General features: G+C 50.9%; 1 protein-coding gene across 1 annotated transcript; it reads left to right on the top strand.

Moving 5' to 3' along the window:
* Positions 1-1618: 1618 nt before the first annotated feature.
* UBAP1L (ubiquitin associated protein 1 like) lies at positions 1619-18571 on the top strand. Its single transcript, XM_004056348.5, has 5 exons — positions 1619-4044; positions 7467-8045; positions 10437-10646; positions 15575-15676; positions 16921-18571. Exons 1-5 carry the CDS (start codon positions 3925-3927, stop codon positions 17053-17055), a joined length of 1146 nt encoding a protein of 381 aa, XP_004056396.2. The 5' UTR covers positions 1619-3924; the 3' UTR covers positions 17056-18571.
* Positions 18572-19623: the final 1052 nt, after the last annotated feature.

The raw sequence follows: 19623 nt of genomic DNA, 5'->3' as shown, positions 1-19623 counted from the left end.
ATATTTTCTAACTAGGCGATATCGATATCTTTACTGTAGCCCTTGCCATTCTTAAGAGATATAGGGCCGGGTGCGGTGGCTCAAGCCTGTAATCCCAGCACTTTGGGAGGCCGAGGTGGGTGGATCACGAGGTCAGAAGATCGAAACCATCCTGGCTAACACAGTGAAATCCCGTCTCTACTAAAAATACAAAAAATTAGCTGGGCGTGGTGGCAGGCGCCTGCAGTCCCAGCTACTCAGGAGGCTGAGGCAGGAGAATCGCTTGAACCCGGGGGACGGAGCTTGCAGTGAGCCGAGATTACGCCACTGCACTCCAACCTGGGTGACAGAGCAAGACTCTGCCTAAAAAAGAAAAAAGTGCTGGTCTCAGCACTTTGGGAAGTCAAGTCGGGTGGATCACCTGAGGTCAGGAGTTCGAGACCAGCCTGACCAGTATGGCGAAACCCCACCTCTACTACAGATACAAAAATTAGCCAGGCGTGGTGGTGGGTGCCTGTAATCCCAGCTACTCAGGAGGCTGAGACAGGAGAATCACTTGAACCTGGGAGGCAGACGTTGCCGTGAGCCTAGAAGATTGCACTACTGCACTCCAGCCTGGGAGACAGAGCGAGAGTCCGTCTCAAAAAAGAAAAAAAAAGATATGTTCCCCAAATCCTCAGTATCCTAGAAACAAGTGTAGGGCTGAGTAGAAAATACCTATTAGGATGCAGATGCTGGGCGGAAGATGGAGAGAAGGGTGCCCTATACCTGCTAAGTGGACAGATAGTCTCAATAGAACTGTGTCCCTTCCCTGGAGATAGCTCAAAATTCAGATGATACCTGAAAATGTGAATAATAAATCTGAGAATGCCAAAACTTGCTGAACTTTCGTGTGTCTCCTATAACACCCTTGTACCTCAAAGGTCCCCTGTAAGAACTGGCTGATGGGGCAGATAATTTACTGGTTACAGTGGGACCTTCCTGATTCTGTATAGAAGGTAGCACAGAGAGCTACCTTCTGCTGTGCAGGGAGAACAGCTCTAGGCATGGAGTGGAGAAACCTTTTGAGTCTTATATACAGCAAGACACTAACAAGAGTTGACAAATGGGGCAGGAGATGAGGGAATTAAGGGATTTGCCTACCTGCCTTCATTTGACCTCTCTGCACTCAGATTATCCACCCTACCTCTCCACATGATGCTCTCATGGGAAGGGGATGACTGTAGTGACCCCTAGCAGGGCAGAGCTTTGCGTCATCCTGGCAGGGATGACAGATAGTGTTGAGCCAGAGGCACTTCCTGCTGCAGACTCCCTGATAATCCCTGATTGTTTGCAAAAAGGCAGACTGCGGTCAAGGAGTCTAGATTCAAGTGTATTATTATAGGCAGTCGTGAGCTTAAATTCTGTGTGAATGAGTTTGTTCTTTTTCTTTTCTTTTTTTTTTTTTTGAGACAGAGTCTCACTCTGTCGCCCAGGCTGGAGTGCAGTGGTGCCATCTCGGCTCACCTCAACCTCCGCCTCATGGGTTCAAGCAATTCTCCTGCCTCAGCCTCCCACGTACTTGGGACTACAGGCGCGTGCCACCACGCCCAGCTTTTTTTTTTTTTGTATTTTTAGTAGAGACGGGGTTTCACCATGTTGGCCAGGCTGGTCTTGAACTCCTGACCTCAGGTGATCCACCCACCTCGGCCTCCCAAAGTGCTGGGATTAGAGGTATTAGCCACCACACCCGGCCAAGTTTTTTGTTTTGTTTTGTTTTGTTTTGTTTTGTTTTGTTTTTTGGAGACAGAGTCTCACTCTGTCACCAGGCTGGAGTGCAGTGGCACGATTTCAGCTCACTGCAATCTCTGCTTCCCTGGTTCAAGCGATTCTCCTGCCTCAGCTTCCCGAGTAGCTGGGACTACAGGCACGCACCACCATGCCCAGCTAATTTTTGTGTTTTTAGTAGAGACGGGGTTTCACCATGTTGGCCAGGATGGTCTTGATCTCTTGACCTTGTGATCTGCCCGCCTCAGCCTCCCAAAGTGCTGGGATTACAGGCGTGAGCCAACCCCCACCCCCGATTTTGTTCTTTTTTAAAGGCAACAGACTCAATATTTAATGTAGTTTAAAATACATAAAAAATTAAATTCCTGGCAGTTGTGAATATTGCTAAACGAAGGACAGATACTAGTCTTGATCTAACCCAAAAAGCCAAGAAGTGATGTGTGAATGAGTTCTTAATTCTTGGCTTTCAAGTTCAGTAGATACTGTTGACTAATACTAAGTGACTTTCTGACCAACAGTGAATGAGAGTTATAGATGTTCCACATCCTCATCATTGCTTGATATTGTGAAGCTTTTTAATTTTAATCTTAAATTAATGGTTGTATGTTTGTGTAGTGGTATCTCATTGTTTTATTTTGCATTCCCCTGATGACTAATGAAGTTAAACAACTTATCATATTGGCTATTTGGATATCCTCTTTTGTAAAGTGCATATTAAAAATCTCTTGCCCATTTCTTATTGTTTATAGAAGTTCTTTGTATATACTGGATATGAGTCCTTTGTCATATAGATGTGTTGCAAATATCTTCTCCCACTCTGTGATTTGTTTTTGTTTTTGTTTTAACTCTCTTAATGGTGTATTCTGATGAATGGAAGTTTTTTTTGTTTTTTTTTTTTTGAGACAGATTCTCGCTCTGTCACCCAGGCTGGAGTGCAGTGGCGTGATCTCGGCTCACTGCAAGCTCCGCCTCCTGGGTTCATGCCATTCTCCTGCCTCAGCCTCCTGAGTAGCTGGGACTACAGGCGCCCACCACTATGCCCAGCTAATTTTTTGTATTTTTAGTAGAGATGGGGTTTCACCATGTTAGCAGAGACGGGGTTTCACCATGTTAGCCAGGATGGTCTCCATCTCCTGAACTTGTGATCCGCCCGCCTCGGCCTCCAAAGTGCTGGGATTATAGGTGTGAGCCACCACGCCTGGCCGAATGGAAGTTCTTAACTTTTTTTTCTTTCTTTTTTTTTTTTTTTTTGAGACAGAATCTCGCTCTGTCACCTAGGCTGGAGTACAGTGGTGTGATCTTGGCTCACTGCAACCTCCGTCTCACAGGTTCAAGCGATTCTCCTGCCTCAGCCTCCCTAGTAGCTGGGATTACAGACGTGTGCCACCACGCCTGGCTAATTTTTGTATTTTTAGTAGAAACAGGGTTTCACCATGTTGGCCAGGATGGTCTCGATCTCCCAACCTCAAGCGATCTTCCTGCCTTAGCCTCCCAAAGTGCTGGGATTACAGGTGTGAGCCACTGCACCTGGTGGAAGTTCTTAACTTTAATGTAATCCAGTTTATCAGAATTTTCCTTCATGGTTAGTCTCTTTTGGAGTTGTTGTTGTTGTTGTGTTTTTTTAAATTTAATTTTATTTATTTATTTATTTATTTATTTATTTATTTGAGACAGTGTCTCATTTTGTTGCCCAGGCTGGAGTGCAACCTGAGCTCACAGCTCACTCATCTTACTGCAGCCTCATCCTCCCAGGCTTAAGCAATCCTCCTACTTCAGCCTCCTGAGTAGCTGGGGCTACAGGTGTGTGCCACCATACCTGGCTAGTTTTGTAGTTTTTGTAGAGATAGGGGTCTTGCTTTGTTGCCCATGCTCATCTCAATCTCCTGGCCTCAACTGATGCCAGGTTTGGAAAACAATGGTCTAGAGCATGACTGAAATATGAAATAGTGAATTCCTGTCCATGTGAATGCTCTTGTTTTTATTCATTTCCTTCCTTTATGCAGCACTGGCCCCCTCACCTTTTCCTTTCCAGCTGTTTGGGGCTCAGCTAAGTGACCACACAGGAGAGCAGTGAGGCCATTTGAGGCCTGAGCCTGGTCCTCAGGACTCGACTGTCTCTCCCCGCCATCAAGCAGCCTGCCCCAGCCCTGCCAGCCATCTCCACACTCCTCTGACAGAATGAATGCCCTCGATGGTGTTCCCTTCAAGTTGCCCAAGGGCTTTGTGATAGGCACAGAGCCTCTCCCTGGGCCAGAACTCAGCATCCCGGCCTGCGGGGAGGTTCTGCTGGGTTCTATGGTAAGTGTGTCTCTGTGTTTCTGTCTTCTGGGTCTGCGGGTCTGGGGCTGAGTCCATGGGGCCTTGTTCCTTGAATTTAAAGGACAGCTAGCCCTGGCCAACATGGTGAAACCCCGTATCTACTAACAATACAAAAAATTAGCTGGGTGTGGTGACGCGTGCCTGTAATCCCAGCTACTCGGAAGGTGGAGGCATGAGAATCGTTTGAATCCAGGAGGTGGAGGTTGCAGTGAACCGAGATCATGCCACTGCATTTCAGCCTGGCGACAGAGTGAGACTTCGTCTCAAAAACAAATTCAGCACTCTTTTTGGGCCACCGGCCTTGTATCCAGCCCCACTGCTTGACCTGGGCACACCTACCAACTCCACCATTGTAACGTCAGAATGGTACACACTATTTCTGTAAAGTGACATCTTTCAGATACTTAATGGCTTTTCGTATATGCATACCCTTGATGGCCTGGACAGTTTCACGAGTGTTCTTAAAGTGAACACGAAAATTTGAACCTCTTGATTTGCATGATTTTGTGGGGTTCTCCAGGTCAAATGAATGGTGAACCATTTTCACAGATTACCTCAGGCCACTTAGGGAAAGAGCTGTTTTTGTTTTTTTCAGACAGAGTCTCGCTCTGTCGCCCAGACTAGATGGAGTGCAGTGGTACAATGTCAGCTCATTGCAACCTCCTCTTCTAGGGCTCAAGCGATCCTCCCACCTCAGCCTCCCAAGTAGCTAGGACTATAGGCACATGCCACTATGCTTGGCTAATTTTTTATATTTCTTTGTAGAGATGAGATTTCACACCATGTTGCCCGGTCTGGTCTTGAACTCCTGGGCTCTAGTGATCCTCCCACCTTGGCCACCCTAAGTGCTGCAATTACAAGCATGAGCCACTGTGCCCGACCTGCTTTTGTTTTTTGAGACAGGGCCTCACTCTGTCGCCCAGGCTGGAGTGCAGCGGCATGAACATGGCTCACTGCAGCCTCAACCTCCTGGGCTCAAGGAACCCTCCCACCTCAGCATCCCAAGCAGCTCAGACTGCAGAAAAGTGCCACCATACCTAATTTTCATTTTTTTTTTTTTTTTTTATTATTTGAGACAGAGTCTTGCTCTGTCACCAGGCTGGAGTGCAGTGGTGCAATCTCGGCTCACTGCAACCTCCGACTCCTTCTCGTGCCATAGTCTCCCGAGTAGCTGGGATTACAGGCATGCACCACCAAACCCAGCTAATTTTTTGTATTTTTAGTTGAGATGGGGTTTCACTATGTTGGCCAGGATGGTCTTGATCTCCTGACCTCGTGATCCACCCGCCTCAGCCTCCCAAAGTGCTGGGATTACAGGCGTGAGCCACCGCACCTGGCCATTTTCAAAATTTTTTGTAGAGACAGTCTCACTATGTTGCCCAGGTGGACTTGAATTCCTGGGCTCAAGCAATCCTCCAGCCTCGGCCTCCCAGTGCTGGCATTACAGATGAGCCACTGTGCCCAGCCTAACACTATTTATTGACGAGAACTTTATCGTTCTCCTATTGCTTGAGATGCCACCCTTATTAGTTACTAAATCCCTATAATATATTAAGGCCTATTTCTGGATTTTCTATTATGTACCTTTAATCTGTCTGTGCCAGTACCATAGTTTTAATTATTGAACTTTTATATTTTAATAGATGGTAGGGCCAGTTCTCCTTATTTATGTTTTTGTCTCCAGAGTTTCTGGCTTTTCTTTTTCTTTTTCTTTTCTTCTTTTCTTTTCTTTTCTTCTCTTCTCTTCTCTTTCTCTCTCTCTCTCTCTCTCTGTCTCTCTCTCTCTCTTTTCTTTTCTTTTTTCCCTTCCCCTTCCCCTTCCCTTCCTTTCGACAGAGTCTCGCTTTGTCGCCCAGGCTGGAGTGTGCAGTGGTGCAATCTTGGCACATTGCAACCTCCACCTCCCAGGTTCAAGCGATTCTCCTGCCTCAGCCTCCCAAGTAGCTGGGATTACAGTCATGTGCTACCATGCCCAGTTAATTTTTATAGTTTTAGTAGAGGTGGGGTTTCGCCATGTTGGCCAGGCTGGTCTTGAACTCCTGACCTCAGGTGATCCACCTGCCTCAGCCTCCCACAGTGCTGGGATCACAGGCATGAGCCACTGAGCCCAGCCCTTATTTGTTTTTATATGAAGTTTAGAATCATCTTGCATAGTTCCAAAATCAAGTGTTGGCATTTTCTTGGGTCTTGGTATTTTTTTAATCCCTCTGAGTGCTGCTGGCTATTTCTTAGCTTCTTTCTCTCCAAGTATGCCTCATTAGTTCTGAAGTCTTTTTGCCTTCTCTGTCCTTCACAACCCATCTATTTTGCTCCAATCTCTTTCTCTAACCATTTATTCTGCACATACTTACAAATGTCCACTCTGGGCCAGGCCTGCCCTGGGCCCTGAAGATACAGAGAGGAACTCAGGGAGTCACACTGGAGCAGCTAACTTATGCTCCTCTCCCCAAGGTAGGGTCATGGGTGAGAGGGAGCGGTGCCTGTGATCTAAGTGTCTGAGTGTCTGTGCCTGTCTTTCTGCCTCACTCCCCCACCCCTAGCCTCTTTCTTCCTTAACTGGCCATGGTAGAACAAATTGCCTTTAAAACTTTTACATATTTTTGATGGAGTCTTATGTTTGCTGTTCTTAATTTTAAAGGTAGGGAACAGGAATATTTCATTTTTGCCTCATTTTATAAACTCTAGAGTTAGATTATTTATGTGGACTCCAGACTGCTTTTTTAGGTGGTCTGATACGAAGTGGAGAAAGCACTACAATCAGGTCCACCGACAGGAAAACCAGCTCAGCCACTCACCGCCAATCTAACTTCTAGCAAACTCAATGTTCTGAGCTCCATTTTCATAATATGGAAATAGGAATGACACTAGACCATACCAAGTAGAGTTCCACAAAGATTAGTGGTTATGACATTTCCAGGACCCCAAAGTAACCTTGGTGGCAGCAAAGGGGCTGGGGACAGGAATCACTCCATAGGGAGGTTTGTCTGCCTGGACGGGCCTCCAAGGCATACTACTCAGTGGCAAACTGCTGGGCTCAGGTGAAATCTTCTTTGCTAAGAATAAGCTTTATTGGAGAAAATTTTTAAGTAGTTTTTGCTCAACTACATACTGAATGGCAAAGGGATTTAGATGTTGGGTTTCATTACATTTCATTCGATTGACGAATTCATCACTTTGTCATTTATGCCAGTTTGCCATTAAACTGTTATTGGTATCCATCGACCACAGTGTTAGCTAAAACCCAGGGTAGAGTGGGCTGTGATGGAAGCCCGGGGCTCAGAATCTGACGCTGTCCAGGGTTAGAGAGTCTCTGGCTGAACAGGGTCCCCCAGGCCAGGGGTTAGTGTTGTGCCCCCGGGGTCCTGGTTTGCCCTGGGCTTTACGTCGCCTTCTTTCCGCAGCACGACTTCAGCCTGGAGAGGACGGCACTCTTCTGGGTGGAGGCCGCCGGCCAGGGACCCAGCCCGTACCAGTGCGGTGACCCGGGGACAGCCTCAGCCCCTCCAGCCTGGCTCTTGCTAGTCAGCCCCGAACATGGGCTGGCGCCTGCGCCCACCACAATCAGAGACCCGGAGGCCGGACACCAGGAGAGGCCGGAGGAGGAGGGTGAGGACGAGGCAGAAGCCTCCTCTGGCAGCGAGGAAGAGTCGGCCCCCAGCAGCCTCCAACCGGGCTCCCCGGCGAGCCCCGGCCCCGGCCGTCGCCTGTGCTCGCTGGACGTGCTACGCGGCGTGCGGTTGGAGCTGGCAGGGGCGCGGCGGCGGCTCTCCGAGGGGAAGCTGGTCTCCCGGCCCCGCGCCCTCCTGCACGGCCTCCGCGGCCACCGCGCGCTGAGCCTGTGCCCGAGCCCTGCGCAGTCCCCCAGGTCCGCATCACCCCCGGGGCCCGCGCCCCAGCACCCCGCCGCCCCCACGTCGCCCCCGCGGCCCTCCACGGCAGGCGCCATCCCCCCGCTGCGGAGCCACAAGCCCATGGTCGCGGTAAGGATTCTGCCCGCCCCTCCAAGGCCGCCAATCAGCAGCCCAGGCCCCATAATCTGCGTGTCCAGCCCGGCCCGCAGCCTCGGTCCCCTACTCCACGCGCTCCTGCATCCTCCCTTGACCTGCTCCCACCTGGGCCTGTACCGTGTTGTCCTCCTGCGGCCCTTTGACTAGAGTAGAGTAGTCCCTGCTCAGAAGCCCCCATTCCCCGCGTTTCCCACTGTGCCTGCCTTGCTTTTTTTTAGGGCGCAGGTCACAGTGGTTTTAATTATCCAGGACCTGTCTCTTCTAAACGAGGTTGAGCTCTTTTAGGGCAGGGACTGGATCGCACTGATTTTTGTTTCCAGAGCACCCAGCTGCCGACTTGACCCATAGGGGGCGCTCAGTGGATGTCTGTTGAATTGATGAACGCAACGCAAATCTAGGGCTTCCCACTGGGTGAGGTTTGCTATAAGCTGGGGGAGCTGGAGGCTCAATCAAGGAATATTCAATGCACAGTTACTTCCTGCCAGACACTGGGTTTGGGAGTGTCAAAACCACAGGACATGAAGAGTTGGCCAAGAGGGTTGTGGGACCAGGCCCTGAACTGTACAGCGGGATCAGGTGTTGAGGGAGCGTCAGGGCTGCAACAGGCTGAGAAGGCTTCAGGACGGAGGAAGTGAACCCTGAAGAGCAGGGAGAAGTGACCCTACAGTGAAACCACAGAAGCTTAAGCCTCAGGCTCCTCCCTTTGTCTCTTCCAAGGCCTTGTGCCCAATTTTGTATTCATAATTGTGTGTTCTTTTTCTGTGAGGTGCCTTCCAAATTATATAAGTATCAGACTCCACAAAACATGGGGTGGGTCAGGATTGGCAGCAGAAGGTGGCAGCGGGGCACAGCTTTCTGCCCCCCAGCAGCCCCACAGTCAGGCCAGGAGATGCTGCAGAATAAGGCCAAGGTAGAATTCAATCTGAAAGACAGAGACATGAGGTCTGGTTTCTTACATGCACCGGCTTGTGACCTTAGGCAAGTCACTGAACCACCCCTTCTCTACCTGCACAGTGAGCCAACAACCCTTCACACGGTTGTTTAGAGCATACATAGTAGAGAAGAGGCTCTGTAAGCGTGATGTGCCATGCCCACATCCAAGACCAGATGTTGATGCCAGGATGGCTCTTCCCTGGCCAAGATGAATTTAACTCTCATAACAACCCTGTGGGGGTGGGACAGTATTCTGTAGATGATGGAAATGAGGCACAGAGTGGCGAAGAATCTTTTTCAAGGACACAAGAGTAGACTCAGCTCCTAAACTTTGATGTTCTCCACCCTGGAGGTAATAAAGGGTAGACCCTAGGGTGAGGTCGTGGCAGGGAGAGCCCTGAGAAGATGCGTATGGGTGGGGATTCATGTGTGTTACATATACACTCCACCCCAAGAGCCAGGCGGCAGCTGTGTTTTCCTTGGGAGGAGGGGACAGGATGAAACATTCGGGGCTGGCAGAGAGGTACTTCCTCATAGGAGAAGGTTCGGGGCGATGCCAGCCAAACCAATGGAAATGCCTTCAAGTCACCCTCCTTAATCCAGGGTGTGTTTCAACTGATGTGCCCAGTTCCTCCCCTGCTCCATGCCCTGCCAAACCCCAGCCCAACCAAATTCAAGAAGGAGGGCCTGGTTGGGAAGACCTACCCCTGCTCCTCTGTCACCAAGGTGTGGGGCATAAAACCTAAGTAGGGTTGAGGTACCAAGCCTGTGTTGCTTAATCAGGTCATTAACATTTCTGAACCTTGATTTCAATGTCTGTAAAATGGGATAGTAGAATGGACCTCATATTTCTTTCACTAGTCACTTTCCTGACATTGTTTTTTGTTTTGTTTTTTTTTTTGAGACAGAGTTTGGCTGTTATTGCCCAGGCTGGAGTGCAATGGTGCGAGCTCTGCTCACTGCAACCTCTGCCTCCCGGGTTCAAGCGATTCTCCTGCCTCAGCCTCCCAAGTAGCTGGGATTACAGGCATGTGCCACCACGTCTGGCTAATTTTGTATTTTTTAATAGAGGCAGGGTTTCACCATGTTGGTTGGGCTGGTCTCGAACTCCTTACCTCAGGTGATCCACCTGCCTTGGCCTCCCAAAGTGTTGGGATTACAGCCATGAGCCACCACGCCCAGTCCCTCACATTGTCTTATTTAAGTCTCCTGATAGTCCCGTGAAGTAGCTTAGGGATTGCCCTCATTTTTCATATGAGTATACTGAGTAAGCATTAGAGAGCTGGGGTCTGCAGGACTCTAAGCCCTCCATAATATTAGCCCCTACACTCTGTACAGAAGGTGGTACATAAAGGCATTTTTTAAAATGTCCAGCCCAACTGAGTGTCACTTCCTGTGGTAACTGACATGTCCAGTCTGTCTGTATTTCAGTCCCTCAGCCCGTACACCTGTCTGCCACCTCTTGGGGGGGCACCCCAACCTCTCAACCCCCACAAGTCACACCCTGATACTGCGGCTGACCTGCTGTCCGCCCTGAGCCAGGAGGAGCAAGACCTCATTGGGCCAGTGGTCGCCCTGGGATATCCCCTGCGAAGGGCCATCATAGCTCTGCAGAAGACAGGGAGGCAGAGCCTGAGCCAGGTGAGTTGCGGGGCCCAGAGCTGATGAGCTGTGATGCTGGAGCCAGGTGAGTGGCCACATGATTTTCACCTTTTGAGCTGTGACATAGGCCCAACAACAGCATCAGCCAACCCCACAGCTCTGGAGCATCTATGGCCCCTCAGGGTTGTCCTAAGTGGGGCTGAGATGGTCAGGCCTTTATACCCCTGCCTCAATCAGTCATTGCATGTGGGAAGGGGGTGACCTGAGGTAAGTGGATCTCTGCAGTTAAGGTAATCCCTGAAGGGGCAGACAACTGAAGAGTGTCTCCCAGCTCTCCCAGCATCTGGGGCAGTAAGTCCTGCAGTGAAAGGGTGTGTGGATGGAACATCACAGAGTCCACCACACGCAGGTTCTACTCACCCACATTCTATTCTTCTAATAGAGTTCACTCTATTGGAAGTATGGCGGAGACTCATGATGACACTCCAAGGACAGCACTCTGAGCCACGCTACTATTTGGAAGCAGGTCTTGACCCCTGATACAAGCCAAGAATGTAAGAGCACCTGCAGAGGAGTGAGGGCCCCCAAAGTGCCTAAAAAGAGGTGCTAGTGGCAAGATACCTGGGAGAAGAAGTGGTATGAGTGTTATAGGCGTGTTTCTGTCATCTCTTTCTGTGTAACAAACTACCCCGAAACTTAGTGGCTTGAGACAACCATTTATTTGCTTATGATTCTCTAGATTGGCAGTTTTAAGGTGGACTCAGCTAGGGGGTTCTTCTGCTCATCTCACCTGCAGTCTCATGTGGCTACAGTTTGGTGACTTACTTGGGGCTGAATGATCTAAGATGGCCTCATTCACTGTACAGTGGGTGGTGATACTTGTCAGCTGGGCCACATATCTCCAGCAAGCCACCCTACTTGGTTCCAAGAGTAAGGCCTCTTGAGGCCTCTTGAGGCCTTGGCTGAAATTGTACATAGTCACTTCCGCCTCATTCTGTTGGTCAAAGCATGTTTTTGACCCCTCCAGGCTTACACAGGGGAAAAACAGATTCCACCTCTTGGTGGGAGAGGGTGCAAAAAATTTTATGATCATTCTCAGTCTACCACAAGGAGGTTCCAGTGATCAAGAAAGGCTTCATGGAGGTACCAAGCATTGAGCGGGACTTCAAGGATGGATAAGATCTGATGCTGAAGGAAGGAGAAGGGGTGATATTCCAGGAGGGAAGGACAGTGTGAATAAAGGAGTGGAGGTGGGAAGGAAGTGTTTGGGAGGCCCTGATCTGACCAGTCTTGTTGAGGAGAGGGTGCATGAAGCAGGCTGGTAGGAGATGAGAAAAAGAGAATTGGGGGTAGATTTAGGGGTCTTGAAGGCTGGCCTGAGAATTTGATAAATGACCCAATAGGCAAAAGGAGGCACGGAAGGATTGTAAGTAGGGTCAGGAGGTAACATTGAATGCCATTGCCTACACCCCCATGTCCCCACCTGAAAGTAACATCCTTCGTTGTGTGGTTTTCTAAACATCGGGACTCTTCATGGTTTGATGGCTGGTCCCAGGGTAGTTGGCACTTTTCATTTTTCTCCCGTTCCTGCCCCACCACCATCAGAAGGCTTGGACACCTCCATCATCACTGATGAGTACTGAATGTTGGGTCCCTGCAGTCCAGAGCTGCCTGCTTCTGCCAGAGGGAATGGCAGAAGGGAAGTGACTTTCAAACGGGAGCCGGGGTGGGGCTGGGCAAATGCACCTGGTCCCCTTGCCCACCCACTCCTGCTTCTACTCCACTCTGGGTTCATCAGTTCATGCCCTGTCCTGGAGGAGAATTTCCAACATAGTGACCCCCATGTGGCTAAAATGGCAGGGAGGGGTGCTAACATTTATTGAACATTTTCTTGCATGAATCTCTCTCTCTGAGGGTATTCAGTTAGGTCTCAATTCTGCAAGGTTGCTATTACATTATGACCACTTTGCAGATGAGGAAACTGAGGCCAGGGAAGTTCATACAGCCAGTCAATGGCAGCACTGGGGTTGAGGCCAGCTGGTCTGACTCTGCATCTTGGTTGCATGATGTCTTTTATCTCATTTTCTGTGTGAGAACCTCCCAGGACAGCACCACAGGCTGATCTGAGATTTAAGAGCAGATCTAAAGTCACGCCTACCTTCAGATGATACTGAAAAGCCAGAGTCCTGGCCAAAAAGCTGGTCAGGAGGGCTGTGAGGGGCCAGGTGCACAGTGGGGCTCTGACATGCCTCCCCAGTCCCTTCAGGCCCTGTGGTAAGGCTGAGGTCTCAGGCCATCACTCTGGGGGTCTGAAGATGAGTCAGAGCCAGCCTGGGGCCCTGGCCTCCCAGTGGGTGAGCTGGAAGGATTTCACTGCATTGGGAACATTGTGTTTCCAGATATAGACTGGCCACCTGCCTGGCCCCTGGATCTCTGGGTGGCCTTCCCTGGTGGGCAGTCAGGAGCCAGGCCCCACGGGGTGGGTCTGAGGGGCCTTTGGATGACTTCATCTATCTTCCCCCACCAAGTTAGTATTTCTGTCTGTTCTGTGAAGTCCTGGTAACTGAACAAGCCCTTTGGGTTCAGATTCCTTCTCCCACTGAAAGCCGCATATTGCAGTAAATCCTTTTTGGCCAAGATAAATGACAGATGGCCCAGGAGGAAGGGCATCAGGTGATAGAGACAGAGCAGCTAGAAGAGTCAGGGAGAGAAGAAGATACAAAAGAAATTGTGCAGCACTCCTTTCCTTCCACAAGGCTTGATGTGCCCACACTGCCTCCCTGCAGGACAGGCATGGGTGCCATGTGTGAGGGTCCACAGGCCAGGCCCCCTCTTTTAGCCTCAGTTTCCCAGTTCACAGGGTGGAGGAGGAATACATGTTTGGAACCAGTGACTTCCGGGGGCCCCCTCCTGTGGCCTGAAGGTGACATCCTCACCCACCTGGGGGCCTGAGGCAAGCCTGATAGCTTCTACAGTCCTGCAGGCCCAAAAGCTAACCAAGCAGCAGAACCTTTGCAAATGCAGACTCTCAGGGCTTATCCTGCAGGGCCCCAGTCAGTGGATCTGGGGTGGACCCAGGGGCCTTTAATTTTAGAAAATTTGCAGATGGGTCTGATATTCACTGTGGCATAGTATAGATCAAGGTCAGCTGTCCCCATTCACTGATTCTTAGTCTTGGGTGCACATTAGAATCACCTGGAGGGCTATAGGGAAAAAATTCCAATGCTCAGGCTACACCCCAGACCAATTATATCGTAACCTCTGAAGGTGAGGCCCAGACAGCAGTAATGTTTAAAGTTCCTCAGGTGGTTGCAATAAGCACTGAGACTGAGAACTATTGCTATGGATGAGCCAAAAGGTGGAGGCAGCGTCCACCATCCATCCTTGCCCGCCCTCCTTCTGAAGGTGAAGCTTTCACCTTTGGAAACCCTGTCATCCACCAAGACAGCTCAAAGCCCGTCCTCTAGCAGCTGATCCCTCTGATGGACAAGGCATTAAGTGACAGGTTACATAATCGGGGACCTAGTCCTGGGACCCTGGACAAGGCACCTGCCTTGCCTGAACCTCAGTTTCCTCAACTGTGGAAGGAGGGCATGGGTGCCTGGTTTTCAAAACATGCTCAGAGCAGGTCTAGCTGTACTGGGCAGTACCTCGGCCAGGAGCACTGGACTCCGGGCCCCCATGCCCCTGGCCCTGGTTCTCCCAGAGCAGCTCTAATGTTAGCCTGTTATTGCTGAAGCCTCCTTGTGCTAAGACAAACACTTCAGGAGCCAAAAACAATTTGACAACTGTTAGTCTAGATGATGTGCACTTTCATCCCAGTTCTGAAGGTCTACGGAAACCCCACTCTCCCTTCTCCACATATACTCATAATTCCTGTAGTCTGGAGCCTTCATTTGGCACCTACACCCCATAAATCCTGCTTTGATTTGCCTGGCACTGATGTGGTCCTGTATCTGGTTTATCTCCCCCACTAAGCTGTGAGTTCCTTGAAGGCAGGTCTTCATTCATTTTATAAACACAGCACACATTTATTGAGCTCCTTCTGCCACCATGCTGGATGATGGGGACACTGTGGTGAATGAGACTGACACAGCCCCTCCCTCATGGAGCAAAAACTTCGTGGATGAGAAAGATTGAGTGAAGCAATTACAAAGTTATATGTGCTGTAACAGGGAAGCATAGGGTGCTATGGGGGCACAAGGGACGGCACCCAGGAAGATAGAGGGGGCAGGAAGCTTCCCAGGGACAGGGAAGGAGGCTGGCCTTGGCTGAGGGAGCTGCATCTGCAGAGACCTGGAGGGTGAGGGAGGGGCCAAGGCCATAGACAGGGAGCAGGCCTTTGAGCCCTGCCTGGTAAGGAGCCAGCATTTTATCCTGGGCCCCTGATGACGTAACCGTGGGGTGACCTGAACAGTTTTTCCTGCCTGTGGAATCCTCCTCTTTGCCTACCCCACACCCCTTCTCCAGCACTGGTGCAGGAGTTGCATAGTAGTGGCTCAGGAGTCCTGGATGAGAGAGATGCGTCTGGGGGTACAGTAGGGGTGCACAGGTGTGGACGGATGAGGAGGCACCTTCACACGAATGGGTGCTCCCAGACAGGGGTGGGTGGTGCATGAATGTTGAATTGCGTTGGGTAGTAGGTGGGGTGTCTGTGTTTGAAGCCTGTCCTGCTCCCCACCTAGGTTCTATGAACACCCTAGCCCACCCTGACAGCCCTTTTCCTGGAGTCCAGCCCCCAACTTGGCATAGTTGGTGAAGACCCATTGTCTGCCTATCGCCAGGCACTCAGAGAAAGCCTCTATCCCCCTTCTGTGGGTTCACGGGCTCTCTGGGGCCACACTGCAGGTGGTGGCTTGCCCTGTTGCCTGACCCTCAGCTCAGGCCCTTGGAGTGCCTCTCTGCCCTGTCTGCTGCCCCGGCTGCTCCTCTTACCCTCCCTCCCTCTCTGCCCGCTTCCGGCCCAGTTTCTCAGCTACCTCAGTGCCTGTGACCGCCTGTTACGTCAGGGATATGAGGAAGGCCTGGTGGACGAGGCCATGGAGATGTTCCAGTTCTCCGAGAGCCAGGTCAGCAGGGCTTCCTGCCAGGGCCCCAGGGGATGGAAGGGATGGGGGTGTACCCAGGAGCCCGGTGTGCAGGGCCACACCAGTCCTCAGAGCCAGCCTGTGGGTCCAGCCTGTGGGTCTGTCGGGAGATTGCCTGACTCCTCAGCTCTGAGGAGGAGATGGCCCAGGGAGCTACAGCAGGGACAAAGGTGAGAGGCACAGAGGGAGATCAGGAAGAGGTGGGACGGGGACAGGAGGCAGAGAGCAGCAGGGGTTTTGCTTTATTAGACTTAATCAACACAGCCTCTGTGACTGAATGGCCACTCTTTGTCGGACACCCAGATAGGAGCCATGGGCAGCACAAAGATGCATGACCTTTCTACTTGGGGAGCGTGCCGCCTACCCCAAGTGCATGCAGCTGTAGGCCCAATAGTCACATCTTGTTTTCTGAGGCTGAGTCTCACTCTATTGCCCAGGCTGGAGTGCAATGGCACGATCTTGGCTCACTGCAACCTCTGCCCCCGAGGTTCATGCAATTCTTCCGCCTCGGTCTCCCAAGTAGCTGGGATTACAGGCGCCTGCCACCACACCCTGCTAATTTTTTTTTGTATTTTCAGTAGAGACGGAGTTTCACCATGTTGACCAGGCTGGTCTCGAACTCCTGATCTCAAGTGATCCGCCTGCCTCGGCCTCCCAAAGTGCTGGGATTACAGGCGTGAGCCACCGCACCCAGCCCCAGTAGTCACTTCTAAGTGCCCCATGGCAGAGCAGCTCTTCACAGAGGCTGAAGGGGACGGAGGGTTGGGTGAGGCCCCAAGAAGGAGAGAGTGAGCAGAGGTGGGGAAGTTTCAAGCCCCGGAGTCGGAGGGGAAGGAAAGTGCAGGCTGTGCTGTGATACCTCCACAGTGTTCAGGGCATGGGCAGGGACCTTGGGCTGTTTGTGCTCCAGGTGCCGGTGTACGGTCTGCCCCCCTCCTGCCCCAGCAGAAAGTTGACAGTGAGTGGGAGGAGTGGGAGGAGAGTCAGGACAGAGCCCTTGGCCAGGCTGGGGCCTTCTTTCCTTGGCAGAGGCAGGGAGGTCGGAACCTACATCACCCTACAGGTACAGAAAAGTGGCAGGTGCGGCCCAGGATCAGGCTCACGTGGCCTGGGGGTAGCCACAGCTTTTTGGGACTAGGTGCAGTAGGCACTGGAGCTGGGGCTCCCCACGGCTGAGGCCAGGCCCAGCAGAGCCCCCAGCACCCTCCCTGTCTCCTCTTCCTCAGGCAGGGGAGTTCCTGCGCCTCTGGGAGCAGTTCAGTGACATGGGCTTCCAGCAGGACCGGATCAAGGAAGTGCTGCTGGTCCATGGCAACCGCCGAGAGCAAGCCCTGGAGGAGCTGGTGGCCTGTGCCCAGTGACCATGGAGGCACTCCACGATGCCTGGGCATCTAGGCCCAGTGCCAGACCTGGCGACCCATCCTAACTGTATTGTTAAAACCAAGTAAGAGTAACAAAGTGATGCATACTTATTGTAAAAACACAAATAATACCAAGGGTGACAGTTAACAGCAGCAGAATCTCCTGAAAGAGTTGAAATAGTTGCCTCTGCAGAGGGGCAGATGGGAGAGCCGGACGGGGAGCTATGTTCTTCATGCATGCCTGTGAAACCACGTGATTTGACTCTTTACACTGTGTGCATTAGTAACGTTGATTTTAAGAAAATTAAAACAAATAAATAATGGGCAGTTCTTCTGAGTCCTGCAGGCAACAGGTCTTGGTGTGGAAAGAACATCAAACTGTAGGTCAGAAGACCTCATTTCTGATTTTAGGTCTTTTGATGTCTGGGTCAAGGCCTTGTTGGGCCTCAGTTTCCCTAGGAAACGTAGAGAGATTTGACCAGGTCAAAAGCTTCCAGCCCTGGCGGCTATCCATAAGAATCCTCAGGGTGTTTATTCAAGAGTCCCAGCCCCCACCCTCGTATATTCTGATTCAGAAAGCCCAGCTTGGCAGCCCCCAGGAATCTGTTTTGTTTTATGTAAGAAGATCTCTGGGGATTCTTTACTACATAACAGGCCTATGGCCAGTGTGTGTGACTTTCAGCCAGTCTGGGGCCCCTTCTGCTCTGACTATCTGTGATCGTATGACAGTCTTTCCTCATTTGCGGGGTGGGGAGGTTGCGACCAGAGTTGTCTCCAGTCACCCAAGGCCTATCGTTCAGAAGTCCCCAAGGATTGAGGGGACCAGTTGCTGGAGCAGCCCATAACTCAAGCAAGCAGAGGCCAGGGGCCAAGACTCTGGTGCCTCTGCTCTCCCCAGCCAGCCCTGCGCAGACCTGCAACAATTACCGCAGAATCAAAACATCTCAGCCCCCTCCACCCTGCAAACAGAGCTGGACCTGGAACTGAGGCCAGTAAAAAAAACGAACAACTTCCATATTTCTCAGGGCTTCAACCCCAGATACCTCATCTGAATGTGTAATGGGGACTTCTGCAGGCCTACACACAACAAGCTTAGAACTAGAACCAGGTCTCCGGAGGCCCAATAGCCCCTCGGTGCTTTCCACTAAGTCTCAATGCCTGCCAACTTGAAATCCAATAAAAATATTCTTTGGCCTTAAAACTTGCCTTGAATAACTTGCAGGCAGCACAAAACTATTAGAGAAAATGGGCAAGATGTTGTAAAGTTGGACATATGTCTGTCTGTTGCCAAAAGTAAAACTACACTTGAAAGAGACAGTAAAATTAAAGTTCAATTTCTAAGATGCAATGTTAGGTCCAAAGCTATTTATGTTCTGATTAAGGTAACCTGGCCTTGGTCCACCACTTTACTAAGTCCCCTTGATTAGAGGCGACCAGTTGACAGGCCCATCCATAATTCCTATCTTTCTCCCACATGCCTCAAATCTGCCCATCCCTAGCAAACTGTTGCTTGATTAAAAATGTGACATCTGGCCAGGTGTGGTGACTCACCCATATAATCCCAGCACTTTGGGAGGCCGAGGCGGGCGGATCATTTGAGACCAGGAGTTCGAGACCAGCCTGGCCAACATGGCAAAACCCCGTCTCTACTAAAAATACAAAAATTGGCCAGGTGTGGTGGTGCATGCCTGTAATCCCAGCTACTCGGGAGGCTGAGATGGGAGGAGAGCTTACACCCGGGAGATGAAGGTTGCAGTGAGCCAAGATCGTCCCACTGCACTCCGGCCTAGGCAACAGAGCAAGACCCTGTCTAGAAGAAAAAAAAAATTTGGGTGGCTGAGGCAGGTCAATCACCTGAGGTCAGGAGTTCGAGACCAGCCTGGCCAACATGGTGAAATCCCGTCTCTACTAAAAATACAAAAAAAAAAATTAGCCTGGCGTGGTGGTGGGTGCCTGTAGTCCCAGCTACTCAGGAGACTAAGGCAGGAGAATTGCTTGAACCTGGGAGGCAGAGGTTGCAGTGAGCTGAGATCACACCACTGCACTCCATCCTGGGCGGCAGAGCGAGACTCTGTCTAAAAACAAACGAAAAAAACATTTAGCCAGGTGTGGTGGTGCATGCATATAGTCCCAGCTACTTGGAAGACTGAAATGGGAGGATCACCCAAGCCTGGGAGGTTGAGGCTTCAGTGAGTCAAGATTATGCTACCACACTCCAGCCTGGGCAACAGTTTGAGACCCTGCCTCAAAAAGAATAAAAATGGCCTTGCATGGTGGCTCATGCCTGTAATCCCAGCACTTTGAGAGGCCGAGGCAGGTGGAACATGAAGTCAAGAGTTCAAGACCATCCTGGCCAACATGGTGAAACCCTGTCTCTACTAAAAATATAAAAATCAGCTGGGCTTGGTGGCACACGCCTGTAGTCCCAGCTACTCGGGAGGCTGAGGCAGGAGAATCGCTTGAACCCGGGAGGCAGAGGTTGCAGTGAGCCAAGATTGAGCCATTGCACACCAGCCTGGCGACAGAACAAGACTCCGTCTCAAAAAAAAAAAAAAAATCAGACATTAG

Source organism: Gorilla gorilla, chromosome 16, assembly GCF_029281585.2.
Source record: "Gorilla gorilla gorilla isolate KB3781 chromosome 16, NHGRI_mGorGor1-v2.1_pri, whole genome shotgun sequence".
In the NCBI taxonomy this organism is placed as follows: Eukaryota; Metazoa; Chordata; class Mammalia; order Primates; family Hominidae; genus Gorilla; species Gorilla gorilla.
This window is presented reverse-complemented; position numbering and strand designations above follow the sequence as displayed.